Source organism: Lissotriton helveticus, chromosome 1_1 (genome assembly GCF_964261635.1).
Source record: "Lissotriton helveticus chromosome 1_1, aLisHel1.1, whole genome shotgun sequence".
NCBI lineage: Eukaryota > Metazoa > Chordata > Amphibia > Caudata > Salamandridae > Lissotriton > Lissotriton helveticus.
The window spans coordinates 1904569296-1904583807 of record NC_136057.1 but is presented as its reverse complement, the minus strand read 5'-3'; the positions used below and the strand labels follow the sequence as shown (position 1 = coordinate 1904583807).

The 14512-nt window shown below is 44.6% G+C and overlaps 1 protein-coding gene across 1 annotated transcript in view; it reads right to left on the bottom strand.

Moving 5' to 3' along the window:
* Positions 1–14512, bottom strand: part of LOC144754718 (flavin-containing monooxygenase 3-like) — a 242578-nt gene that overhangs the window by 121083 nt on the left and 106983 nt on the right. Inside the window, exons 3-5 of the mRNA XM_078642876.1 lie at positions 11061–11249; positions 9764–9920; positions 1696–1838 (exon numbers count right to left, since the gene is read on the bottom strand). Of these exons, the coding sequence (XP_078499002.1) occupies positions 1696–1838; positions 9764–9920; positions 11061–11249 (489 nt within the window). The remainder of the gene's footprint in view (positions 1–1695; positions 1839–9763; positions 9921–11060; positions 11250–14512) is intronic.

Genomic DNA, 14512 nt, shown 5'->3' with positions numbered 1-14512 from the left:
ACAGGGACTCACACACCCCAAAGCTTACATTAAGATTGCAAATCATATTTCTGACTCTTGAATTCCTGACATTTAAAATGGCAGCCAGGGACCCTGGTTTGAGATAGGAAATTTGGTCCCCGGCCGCCATTTTAGGATTTAGGGATTTGCAAGTCAGAAATCTGAATCATGGATCCGGAGACTTTTTTCATTTTGTTTGAAAAATCTAACCTAAAGGATTCCCTTTAAGGTTCTCACCACTGTGGCCTGGGGGTCAAGATGTGCCTGCACTGTACCCTTACATTTCATTTTTCTCTAAACCTCAGGGCACAGGACCTTGCCCTAAATGCTGTTAAGGCTACTGCATGATACATTTTTCTCTTGCGGATGTCAATCAGAAGCCTCGGATCCACAGTACCAACTGTGGAACTGCGGATCCATAATGGGCGATGGGAGGGAAGGCTCCCTCACTCAATTATTATTATTATTTTTTTTAAATCCTGGAATACCCTTCTATACATCTCAGCATCTTTTTAAGCACTAGTAGCTCACAAAGCAACTGAGCAGATTTACAACAAAACAACAAACGCATGCTTTCTGAGTAAAATTCTGCTTACATGCCAAGTTCATTGGAAATCCATTCTATAAGATGAGCTGTAAATGGGAGGTAAAATGGGAAAACACTTCATTATTCAACCCCCTTAACTGTTTGACCTATAACTGGATCTTCACAAACTCGACATGCTGAAGCTTAGCTGACTAAGCTAGTAAACTGCCAAATTTCGTGCAAATCCATCCATGGCGTAAAATGTCAAAGTCAATTAAAAAAATGCCTTTTCAATGTAAATTGCCTCTGACCCATAAGTTAATCGAAACCTCTCTCCCCACCCTCGAACCCGTCACTAAACCTGTTGTTACCTTAGTCAATGAGTAATAAACATTTAAAAAATGTTGTTGAGCACAGTTATCCAGCAGCAATATTTGCTATGCAAGAATCCTCCTTTCAGCCTTTTTGCTTCCCCAGGAGCTTTACTATACCCTTTGATGGGGTTAGGGTTTGGTGGACTGGGTGGGGGAGTGCCCTCCCTTAGCACTTTCCCTAGCCAGTCCCACTTTCCGCTGACATCATCATGGGGGAAGGTTCTGTGGTGATTTTGGGCAAGCTGCCTGGAGTTACCATTGCCCATTTAACACGACAGAGTAATGACTTAGCTGGAGAAAATAACAATTTCCATATTTTGTGGTAGGGACAAAAGTGCACTCTGTTAGTCCACAAGAAGTATACTGACTCCCAAAACAATGAGGTGGCTTCCAAATAACTTGTCCCTGAAGTCTTCAAGTTTTCTTAAAAGCTAATTCTCTGGTTGAACCTCTCTTCTGTAGACCTATTGCAGACTTGTTTGTATTATTACATGAAAATTCAATTGCAAGGACTGTAATAGTATTCAGTACCGGCAGCAAATAGCAGATTAAAGACATAATATTGTTACTCTGTACGATTTGAAAATGAAAAAAACTGTCAGTCTTGGGACTAAGCATAGCACAGTTCTGCAACATGTCCAATAGTGTGATCTCTATACTAAGGACCAGATGCATCAAAGGGTTTTGCCCATTCTGTGTCTATGGGAAAATGTGTCCATGCATATGGCCCTAAGCTTTTTATTATAAGGCAGAAACACAACACAATGGAAGCCTCAGGCGTTTTCCGGTGCTCACCTGCTCTGCCGTATTACTCAGCTCCGTTGCAATATCCGCACCCGTGTTCCCCAGTCCAACCACGAGCACCCTCTTGCCCTGGAATCCATCTGGGCCCTTGTAGTTCCGGTTGTGGAAGTGCTTCCCTTTAAACTTTTCAATACCTTTGGAAAGAGAGAAACACGTTGAATTGTGGGTTCATTGTGATTGGAATGACTGACTCACTCATGGTCTCCCTGATATTTTGAGGGCCGGTCCCTAGTGCCATAGATATTCTCTCTGGTGTGAATTAAACTGTGTGTGCGTCTTCCAGAATCTAATGCTCTGTTAGTCTCAAGAGGTTCTGGAGCATACTGAAAGTGCAAGGTCTTCGGATTTCTTTCTAAGAGTGCTTACAAACATGGGTTGTCCCGCAAACCACCCTTCAATGTCCTCATAGTGAAGATGCTGAACAAGTGCATGTCAGAAATTCATTGAGATGAGTCAGCTCTGCTCCTTCTTTAGCAGCAGCAAAAAGTGATGGGTGCATACTGTTAAAATAATCCCAATTACTGAGGATTTGATTGGATGATATTCGAATCCAATGGTTTTAGCTAGTCTGCACTATTACAGAAAGTGACCAACCATATGCAAATCAATCCTGGCCTTACCCCACAAGGAGTAGTCTAGCCTGGGCTGCTATCTCCCATCACCTCTGAATAGGAACAAATGCGCCCTTGGGCACTTTTTGCCCATGTTTGGTCCAATCAGTGGAGGGCAGCAGGATGCTTGTGGCAAACTGTGCTCACTGTGACATTGGGTTGCTTGTATTTTTGCTTGAAGATGACTTGGTCTGGAAATTCAAACTGGGCCGTTGATACTGGAGCAAGCCCATGGGCCTAATTAAATATTTAGCAGATGGGTGCCCCATCACAAATGTGATGGATATCAAGTCTGCCTCATGACCACTGGCAAAGGAAACTTGAGGGTGCCCACCTGCAAGGTACGTGGAGGGTCCCCCTACGGACTCAATCAGGGGCTCTCCGGCCTGGGTACTGTGCCGAGGGGGCCCCTGGAGCTTGGGGCCCCACGCACCGCAGGGGCTGTGGGGGCTTGTGTTATGCCACTTCTCATGACATGAATATAATGCACTTTTAATACAGTGGATGGGATCCCTGACACGCTTGTGATGAGTATTCCATCACAAATGTGACTGATATTTCGTCCACTTACAACAAGTGCATTAGAATATAAAGCACTTGTGATCAGATGGACAGGATATCTGTCTCGTTTGTGGTAAAGTACCCATCTGCCAAAGGAATTCAGTTTCCCAATCTGATTTGCATTTGGCTAGCCTCCTCTGGAGTTGAGTAGTGGGCAAAAGCACAATGGACTGAAAACTGGCCTGTGCAATTACCAGTGGCTGAGATTAATTCAATCAGTTACCCATACCTTTGATGTTGTTCTTACTCCAACAAAAGCCACGTTTGGTATATATGTAGGTAGGCATTTCTGCTATGCATTAGTGTTCAAAGGTTGCCAGTAATTTCACCTGTGTTTGCACCCACTTGGCAAGTTAAAAGAATTCTCTCTTATGGTCCGAGGACTCAAGGGCATTCACCTTCATTGCGTAAAAGCAATATTTGTGGATAAAAGTTGCGCTCAGATTTCACAAGGCCCACAAGATGATCCTGGAATGATGAGATTATGTTACCGCTAGGATGTGCACGTACATTAGGAGTGTGTATAGATTGCAAGCAACTGGACGTTGTACCTTGAAGCTGGGAGGGGGGCGGGGGGAGTTAGGAAAAGGGACACTGGAGGTCGAAGCAAGAGGGTAATGGAGAGAGATGGAGAAGAGAGGGGACGTGGGAGGCACACTACAACGCTGGCAAGATAGATAGAAATAGAAGATTAGAAAGAGAGGCTGGGAGAGAGAAAATATTAGAAAGAAAGAAAGCAAGCAAGCGAGGGAGTAGAGAGGTAAATATATAAGGAGAAGAAAGAAAGAGGGAGAGAAAGAGAAAGTATGGGAGGAGGAAGAAAGAAAAAGAGATAGAAAAGGGGAAAGACTGTGAGATGGGGAGAAAGTACAAGAAATAGAAAATTGAGTTGTGAATTGCAAGGACAGATAGGGGAAGGGAGATGTAGAAGAAAGTGAAATGGACAGAGATAAGGACAGGGAGAGACAGCTAGAAAGGGAAAGAGGTAAGCGAGTGGGACACCAATCCATGGGAGGACATGTTCTCTCTGACTCAGTTGCTGACTTTAGAACCCAGATTGAAACCAGGATGCCTGGGTTCTGTAAAGTTATATGGGTTCTAGGCCCACATTCTATATAAATAATGGACACAGACACAGTGGGTATGGTTACTGAACTGACCATAGACTCGAGCGCCCTGGCCCTTTTATTAACAGGCACACGTCACTTGTGAAGCCTGTGTTGAATGGTTGTGGGGTGGGAGTAAAAGCTAGCCTTCTGAGAGTGGCAGGTAAAAACACTAGAATGTGTCCAGCAGGACACTACATTCCTCCCAAACTGAGGGGAATAAAACAAAACACCAGACACCACTTAGTCTCTCGGCCTTGAGAGGCTGTCTGCAGGACAGCAGTGGGCAGGTGCAGCTGGGAGCATCCTGGCATCTTTGCACGCTTCCATGCTTTAATCAGCTAACACTCGGCACAAACACTGTGTAGATGAGTCCAGATTCTTTGACAGCATATCAGTTGGGTCAATGTCCACTCACGCACTTTTTATTGTTCCTATGTGCTCTCGTGGGGATGTGGTTGGCGTCAACAGTTCAAACTAGGTGCATCAGGAGCGCTGGTGGAGTCCACTGTAGAACTTACTCTTGGGGCATCCTGACTCTTTGAAGGACACATCTTGTCAAGACTGTGACGGCGTTACAGATGTTTGGGAATTCTTCCTTTGATGTCTCATTGCCACCCAGTACCCGTCAATGGAGCATCTTCCAGAGCATTTCTCATGCAGGGATTCCCTAGAGGCCCAAGGCAGATGGCACAATGGTCAGTATGCTTACCAAAAGGACCTGGGTGCGGGTGGGCTTTCAGATAGTCTTTGGACAATTAGTCTCTCACATTGCTGGGAGAGCCTCGTTGGTCTCTTGATGCTTCTGGGGTGTAAGGCTCCACCCTGGTGTTGAGATGTTCCTTCGTTAGTTCAGGTGATTCACATGGCAAGATGGTGTGGTTGCCATTAGACGACCTGGACAACAGGTGTTATGGACTTGCAGAAGAGCGGATGACTGGAAAGACTTTGTGGCCACTTGACTTGTTACATTGTTGTTGCAGTTCTTCTTCTTTGGCATATGTCGTTACTAGCAGGGGTGCCATTTGCGTCAAGCAGCCGGTGACAGGTGGTTAGACGGTTGCACTGTAAAGTGTGGGGCAGATATGCGGTTTGTGCATCCAGGCAGCTTACGTTGGGTACTCCCGCTGGGCAATCTCCAGTGACGTCATTGCACCCCAGGAACTGGCATGTGTCTGTAGGGGCACTCTTGGATAGTGCCACGAGTTCTCTGTCTCTTCACCGTGTGATCTTGTGCTCATGCTCATCTGTAGTCGTCCTGTTCTTCACTGTGACAGGATTAGTCACACTCTCTTCTTTCTTCTATAACTCTTGTTTGCAGTGTGACATCCTGCCATGCATTGCACTTGTTCTGAACTTCAGTTTGTGCGAGGTGGCATCAGGCCACATGTCTCGGTTCTCCTTACAGGGACCTCCTGCCAACTCTGTCTTGTCTGTAGGACTGTGCATCTTCTCCCATATTTCACCACTCACAGGTCTGGTCATGTCTGTAGGACTGGGCGTCTTTTCGCATGTGTGACAACCATTCAGTGGATGGCAGTGGAGGTTGGTTTGCTTTAATGGATCCCGTCTGCAGCCTCTTTCATACCTTTCTTCTGGACAAGGCATTCAGGGTGTAACTCAGAATCGCTGTGGGAGGCGAGAGTGTCCTTCCATTTGCGGTTGTGGCAGCTTGCCACTTGGGGATATGTAGCTCTCCTCATGCCTGTAACGGTCCGATGTGCGATACAGTCTTGAGGCAGTGTTCGCGAGGCCACTCCCTGTTTATTCCCAGGCCCGCTGAGGGTCGGCACTACTGTAAATGAGGTGTGTAGATGCTCTCTTCTTGCATTTGGGCCACACTAAGGGCCAGATGTAGGTAGCCCTTTACCGGTCGGAAACGGCCAAAAATACCAAATTTCGGCCGTTTCCGACCGGTAAAGGGCTATGGAGATGTAGGGGCTAGAAAAACTTACATTTTCGGTAATTTTACCGAATCGGTAATTTTACCGAATCGGTAAAATTACAGAATCGGTAAATTTACTGATTCTGTAAATTTTACCGATTCGGTAAATTTACCATTCAGTAAAAATACCGAAAATGTATTTTGTGATGTAGGTAGCACTTCTAACAGTGCTACAGGGCCTTTAGAATTCGGTATTTATCATGCAATACAATTGCATGGTAAATTACGAATTCTTGTGTACATGCACATCTGTGCATGTACACCTGTGCCATGTGGCACACAGACATGCCCTAAGGGCATGTCTGTGTGCCACATGGAGCAAACGCCAGTTACAGGGGTGCAACAGTCCCCCTTAGCAATTCGGTATTTTTACCGATTCTGTAAATACCGAATCGGTATTTGCTATTGAATCCTATGGGCTTCAAGGCCCATAGGATTCAATAGCAAATACCGATTCGGTATTTACCGAATCGGTAAATACCGAATCTTACCGATTCGGTAAAATTTTTTACCTACATCTCATTTACAGATTCATAAATACCGAATCGGTAAAATTCGGTATTTAGGAATCGGTAAATGAGATTTACCTACATCTGGCCCTAGGCCTTTTGTCCCTGGGGGGCTCTGGTGGTGCTGTACTAGTGTGAGATAGATGGCAGACAGCCTTACTTTACTTTCATGTGCACCTGGCAGGTAAACAGGATCTCTCTGTAACTGCCATTGTCTCTGTGAGGGTCCTCTTGGCTGGCTACCTGTATACCTGCTCCTCTCATGTACGGTGGTGGCCCCTTGCCACCAGGGGGCTTGCAATGCTCTCCTCCCCATCCTAGAGAAAACCAGTCAGTTTCTTATCCATTGTTGCACTGATATGTGGCCTTCCTTATCAGCATGTGATGGCAGCAGTTGATCACCAGGGGGCGTGCAGCGCTCTCTCTGGAAGTCTTATGTATCTCTGTGAGCTACGTTCTTGCTACAGCATGGGAGACGGAGAGTAGTTCAGTGGCACTATCCGCAACTGGTTAATTTGTGCTGGGGGCAATGTGGCTACTGTTTGAGGGCATGTTTGAGCATTACACTATTTTCAGTTCCAGTTTTTGTTGGGCAGAGGTGTGAGCATAGAGCCTCCCGCCCAGACCACTCATCCTTGCTGATTTTGCCACTGCGGGCCATGGGTAATAGCACAGCGGGGCCTCACTTCATTTCTGTGTATTTTACTACTTCATGCGAGGCCACACGGTTATTGCAGGCTCCTAGGCAAGCTGGGCGTCTTGCATCTCCAACAGTGATTAACTTCATTTACATTCACTCCTGTGGTGGGAGCGGTGTAGCGTACTACTGCTAGGTAGCGCTTCATCCGAAACATGGGCCGCGACAGCCTCGCTGATCGTGTAGGCTGTATCTCTTTCACTCGCGGGCGGGGGGCCGTCAAGTAGCCAGTGCAAATGGTGGGTGGCATTCCTCTTGCCAGGACACTGGTGATGACAAATGCAGGGGCTGTTAGTCTTCCCTTATGTTGAAGGCCCAGTGAGGGCTGGAGTCAGACTGGAGATGCAAGTGAAGAAGGGCATGTAAATGCAAGTTCGACTGCGGTCCTGCAATTGCCAGCTGGTAGCAAGGTCCTGTGGTGAGATGCCTCCCACCGATCTGCAGCACTTCTTCACATGTACCACATGATGCCCTGCAGGTGGGTGAAGGGCAGAGCTGCATTGTGATGCAGGAGCAATCTGAGGCATTTAGTGCAGGAGGGTGGTCTTGGGTCGTGTACCCCTCATCTGTGGGCGGGTGCTATATGGCAACCAGTGCACACGTCAGTGTGCCTCTCCCCGGGGGCACTGTTGGCTAAGTGGTTGCAGGCCAATCAGCCGCTGGCCTCACACTAGTGGATAGTTATCTTATCCTACCATTTAACTGCAGAAGGCCGCAGGCAGCACTGCGCAGGAGTTCTGCAGCCTTGTCGCCTTTGTAATGTCGAAGTCTCAAAGTCTACATACTATATAAATAATAGACTCAGACACCGTGAGTAAGGTTCCTGAACTGGCCACGTGCTCAAGCACCCGGGCCCTTTTATTAACAGGCACACGTCACTCGTGGCGGCTGTGTTGGATGGGTGTGGGATGGGAGTAAAAGCCAGTCCTCTGGAAGTGGCTGGTAAACACCCTAGAATGTATCCAGCAGGACACTAGAGGTTCCACTGCTGCACCTGACCACATATATTGTGGGATTTTCAGCAAATCACATCCCCTATCTGTGATCAGGGGTGTAACGCAGAGCCCCACCGCCCCTGCGGTGGTGTGGAGATCCCAGGGACCTGGAGAGAGCCCCTCAACCTCCTATGCAATGCCAATGCAATCTGGCAAAATAAAGAACCGCAGTTCCTCGTGCTCCATGAGAAGTGCTTTGCTGTTTGCTGAAAGAAACACAGTTGCAAAATGCATTGATTTATTGTTGCAGTATAGAAAAGTGTAGACAAATGGTGCCAATATGACTGTCACTTCACACGTGAGGGAAAGTCACAACAGAGCTGAACAGGGGAATGAACCACCGGGGAAAGAGAATGACCAACAGAGAGTAGACTATGAAGAGGGAGCTAGAGAACAAGGAATACCTAATCTGTAAAACTGTAAAAAGCTAAGTGAGCAAGAGCTGACTGGGAGAGAGAGAGAGAATTAGTGAGAGCAAAGTTATAAAGAGAAAGGTAAGCAAAGTAGCTAAATGTGAGCACAGGAGATAGAATGGAGAGAAAAAAGAGAGACACGACACCAGAGAAAAAAGAGAAACATACAGGCTACACGAAGCACAGTTGACTGAAAGATACCTAACAGAGACACAGGCAAGAGAAAGCAAGAAAGTGCAAGAGAGAGGTTATAAAGAGAAGGGCGAGAAAAAGTGGGTGGAGAGAGAGATAATGAAAGAGGAGAATGTGAAATAGAAATACAGCACTTGTGCTTTAACGAGGAGTGCCCCAGCACCCGATAAAGCCCATTATCCCCTGGGTTTGGAATTTTTGAAGTGCAATCAATAGCACCTAATAGCACCTATTCGGAGTTTTCCCCAGTGATGGGGAATAAACGTTATGCTATTACTTTTCTTGAAAAACGAGAAATGACTGCCCTCAACGGATGAAAAGTTTTATTTATTTTAGTTTATAAATCGTGTAGAGAAACAACCAACACGTCTCAACCTTGACAGTCTTTATTACAATTGGGAGCCAGTTTTATTTATTTCTTAGACACATGGAAACTGAAATCCATTTTTTTAGGAGTAGTCAATGATAATTTGTGTGTCCTAATGAGAAATGTAACTCCCCACTTATTGGTGAAATTATTTCATTGTTACTCTGTGAACGAAAATACATTATCGGAAAAAGCATAAACATTAAAATACAACAATTACCATTCAACTTATAAACATATCCCTCTGGAAGCTTAAAATAATTACCATGGAGTAAATAAACAGCAAGACTACTGCATCACAGAATGTTAAAAATTTAGGAATAAGTCTGAATATGGCTTATAAATTTGGTAGGGCATTGTATTAGGTTGATTTGCCCTTAAAACTGAAATGGTCCAAGGCAGAGGTTGTGCGCAATAAGCAAATTCAGATCAAATACTTTGAATGCAATATAAGTATGTATATTTCAGTAATGAGTAAACATGTGTAATAGAAACAGCCACTTTTTGGCATGCAGTCTGTTCCGATCCCAGTTATGTGTATCTTCCTCCCTGAAATACTCTGGAATCTGTAACTGTTCCGTGAGTCTTATCACAGTTTCCTCATGTTTGAGATGCACAGCCTTCTTTGGTCCAGTCAGGCTGCAAGCTCCTCTCTGGACTTACCTGGGAAGGCCGGAATATTCGGATACACGTGATGCCCAGTGCAGACCATGACTGCATCAAAGACGAGAGACTCTTGCTTCCCGTCCTTTTCTGTGACCACCTCCCACTGGCCAGAGATAGAGTAGTCAGGGCGCTTCCTAACACTGACCACCATTGTCTGGAAGGCAAACCAAGGACGGGTTATTTACAGGTAAACATTTCAAGCATTCTGGTTGACTTACAGTCATCATGGGAACATTGCTATATAAAACTTGTACAAAGGCTGGAAGCACTGCTGACTGCTTGTTGCTTTTTGATGATCACTAGATGGTTAAAGATGTCTGTCAATAGATGATCCATGATGATCGTTCTATGTTTGAAAAGGTGTCCAAAGAACACAAGATCGAAGGATCCTAGACAGAGTAAGCTCTTACAACCAATCAACATCTGTCGCCATATAGAGAACATGTGCTGAACAGAGCCTCATAAGCCAAATTTGGTCACTTCTATCCTACAGAAGTCTACATGCATCATTTAGAGTTTTGCGGATTGAATATTACGCCACAACCATATTCCAAAATACATTATTGCACGTCAGAATAGCTGTTACATGTGGATGGATGGAGTAGCCCATCTGCTAAGTGCTAAATTGTGCCCTATGTATGTTGTATATACACAATTTCACCATAGCCATCTATCAAAAGCTCTTTCTTAATCTACTTAACTCATTTAAATGCAGAAACAACCAGAAACCACATATACAGAGGGCTCCCATTTATTTTCGCATATGGCATTCTGCTATGACAGTAGTGCTAGGACAACGGAAAGACATCATATTTTCCTTTTCACTCATCCTGCTATGTCGGATATTAAAATGATATGTTAAAAATGCTAGCATTTAAGAGATGTGAGAAGTTAGGACCCTATTATGAGTGCTCCGTTATTTCAGTGGGGAGATACCAGAGTCCGAATTTATAATACCAGTGAGATAACAGGAATTTAAAGTTGTTTTCTCCTGAATGAGGAATTACAAGTGGAATTTGGAATACTGTAATTAGTCACTATAGTCAAGGAGGAAATGTCCAGTTGGTATGTATTACCAGATTCTTGCTTGTTGATTAATTATTTAGTAGGTCAGGTTGCATTTCACGATGCTATCCCTAAAGAATTGCGTTCTTCCCTCCTTTACCAGAAAATGTGACTCTATATATTTTGGGTCCAACCTCTACATAACTCCTTTACCCTCCACATCCACACCATGCAAGGAGTTAAAAGTTTATGCAGAAACAACTCCACCCATTTCCCTTTTCAGAGATACCTTGAACTTGATGTGTCTCAGGAGATCAAAGTGCTTTGCGTACAGGTCGAGGTACTTGAGGAAAAGAGAGTTATGCAGATAGTTGGGGTAATCTTCTGGAATGGGGAGATCGGGGTAGCACATCATCTCCCGGCAAGCGTTGGTGAATACATTTCTGTAGATGCTGGCTCTCCCTTCCACAACCTCTTCCTAGGAAAGACACAAAAGAGCTGCATAGAATACAGAACACTAGGGTGGACTTGTGCTATGGAAATTGACACCTTCCCTCCCACAAACCCCGTGATTGTTATTGACAGTGATAAAAATTCACTAATTGTAGCACCTTGCACATGGATAATTTTCTCGTTGCTCACTTCTTACAGTAATATCCCAGTCTGACACCAAAGACGAGAGTTGCCTCCCTCATTCACACTGGCAGGACTCTCTCTGGCTGTTCATCAAGACTTTGTCATTGTGTAGGGGACATTTTCAAAAATGGGAATATTTTTATTTTAAAGGTTTTATATAGTGCTGGTTGGACCCTGGGGTATCAGAGCGCTTTACAAACTCAAGAGTAAGGTAATCATCAAAGGTACAAGAATTGCATAAAATATAAAACAATGAAATCATTTTACAGAGGAGCACGCAATAAAGTAGTAATCAAAACAAATGTAAAGTCATTAAAGATGAGAATAACTGAATGTGGTCCCGTAACAAACAAATGGGGCAAAGGGGGGGAGGGACATCATATGCACAAAATGGTGAACATAGAGAATGAACATATCCAACAAAGCAACAGAGGTATGAATTGAACACTTGAACCTAGTTGAGCCTGATTCATTTTGATTCACGAACTCCAGTATTTGTTGAGGAGATGGTGTTTCAGGTCTTTTCTGAAGCCAGGGAAGGAGGGGTTGCAGCGATGGTCCCTAGGGAGGGAGTTCCAAAACCTGGGAGCATTACCCGAAAAAGAGCGAGTATGGGTAATTTTCCTTTTTAGTTTTGGTGGCACAAGAAGAAGAGCAGTGGAGCTTCTCAAAGGTCTGGACATTCCAGCTTTAGTAAGTTTATTGCCTAAAACGTCGGGGGAATGAGAATAAAGTACTTTGTGGGTGATTCAGGCAGTCTAAGGACTTGAGGGCCGGCTTGATGTGGTCATATCGCTTGAGGTATGTGATAAGCCAAGCTGCCATGTTAAGAACTGACCTGAGGGGGGCGAGGTGAGTTTTCGGGGTCCCGGGAAGGTAGCATTCCCATAATCAAGTTTAGAGAGTACTAAAGATTGCACGACCACTTTGAAATCGTTCGATGGAATCAAAGGTTTAATTTTTTTAAGGTGTTTAAGTGTGAAAAGCGCTCCTGTGGCTGAGTTATTGATATGATCATTCAGTGACAAATTCTTGTCCAGGGTGAAGCCTAAGGACTTTGCTGAGTTGGATAGAGTGAACGAAAATATCCGGCCACTGGTTAACCCCTGCTAGAGGATTGACTGATGTTCCACCACTGAGTGCACCTAGCCACTCCCACTAATACATACTCTTTCAAAGCCTTCGGAGGTACTTAGTAGCGCGTTACAAAACCCCACAATAAAATAAATATCCAAAACCTGTTCTCCAGACCAAGTGACTTGTCCTCTGTCCTGAGCAGTCCACTTTTCTACCTCCACAACTCAGATCTTTTTCCAAAATCCTCCCACTTGAATGCTCCACTGATGGAATGTGAGGTGTACGAAAAGTGTTGAATTCTAGATGATTGCCCTGTACACACAACCCAACCCCCAAGAATTGTGCAAGGTACATTCTACTCTTGTTTTTACTGTATCTGCTCTATTAAGGGAAGAACAGGCAAAGGCTGTTTTGACCAATCTGAGTAGCCAAAACAATGACCAATCAGATTGGTCAAAAGGAATGTACGAATTGTTGCAGGACCATAACATTTCAATTCTTGCCTCTTTCTGTGTTCCTTGGGCTGGGTATTCCTCACAGAACATGATATTCTTTGCATAAGGATGTTCATAAGACTTAACTTTCTCTTCTGATCTCCAAAGGTCATTAAAAAAAACCTTTTTAAACTATGGTGCAAGATGCAAGAGTTACAAAAGTTTTGCGTCAGGTTTGCTTCATTATTTTTGTGCAAACCTGATGTAAAACATTTGGGGATTTACAAACCAATGCAAATTGGTATTTGCTTTGGTTTGTAAGGAAAGCGTGAAGCTCTGTTTTTTGTTACTTAGCGTCAAAGGGCGTTAATCGGTGGTACATGGCCACTCCCTGCAACCACCCATGCTTTTTGATGCAAAACCCTATCTCCTAACATTAGGAGGCAGGGTTTTGCGCCAAAAAATAACGCTGCTGGAAAGCAGACTTTAAAGGGAGAACTGTTTTCTTTTCTCATTTCTTTTCCGACTTTGCACGTGTCCTACATTGTACAACACACATACAAAGGGGGAACATCCTTTACAACGCGGATGTTACCCCGCACTACAGTTACGACACGTCTTTTACAACGCAAGTCGTAACCACGACTTGCGCTGGAGGGCGCTCAAGGACAAGGAATAGTAGATTTACTATTCCAACACCTTCCCTACTGTACGTAGGCTGGTGTTGGAATAGTAAATTTAAATATCCTAAGTCCAGCACCCCTACAGCGCAAGTCGTGGTAACGACTTGCGTTGTAAAAAACGCGTTGTAACAGTACGCGTGGCAATACCACGCGTTGTACCGTCATACATCCCATACAAAGTAGTAAAGGTTGTAAAACTTGTCTAGTCATGGTATTGTGCACTAAAAGGATCATCTTCCAGTACAAATCCTATGTTAGACTAATGCACCCACCCTTGCACTATGGTGCAAAGGTGTGCGCGTGGTGTTTGGCAGCAAAATTCTGCACTGGCGCTAGGGAGAGGGGAGGAGATAGCCATATTTCTGCAGATATGGCGCTCTCCTGCTCTCTCCCTCTCACGCAACACAGGGCAGTACCTTTGGGTGCTGAGCTGCGTTGTGTGTCACTTTTGTAAATCTGGGCTTATATGTGAAAAAGGATTGGTCTCACTGCCATTTTTCATTTAACCTGCCTACCCCTGTAGCCAGGTTTTGAGGATATACTCTTCAGATAAATTTGTATACAGTGAATCTCTATAAAAGTAATTTTCATAGGCCTGTTTTCTGAAACATCTGGCATTGATTTAACTTTTTGGACCCGTGGCTTGTTTCGTGTGATACATTATTTGGTGGGGAGTCAGCTCACAAAGGTCCTTAAAACTCCTCAAGCCCTCAAGTGTATTAATTGATTTAGCTCTCCCAGACCTATGCTTCAAAGCCCTGATGAAGAAAGATCCTCAATGGAGGCTTGTAGACTCCTTCAGCAGAACCGATATAGAGGAAACAATATTCCATCTGGTCTCCTCGTTGGAAGCAAAGCGTCATCAGCACAGTCAATGGCTCGCTGGAAAGTGTTCCTGTGTTTGAAAGGAC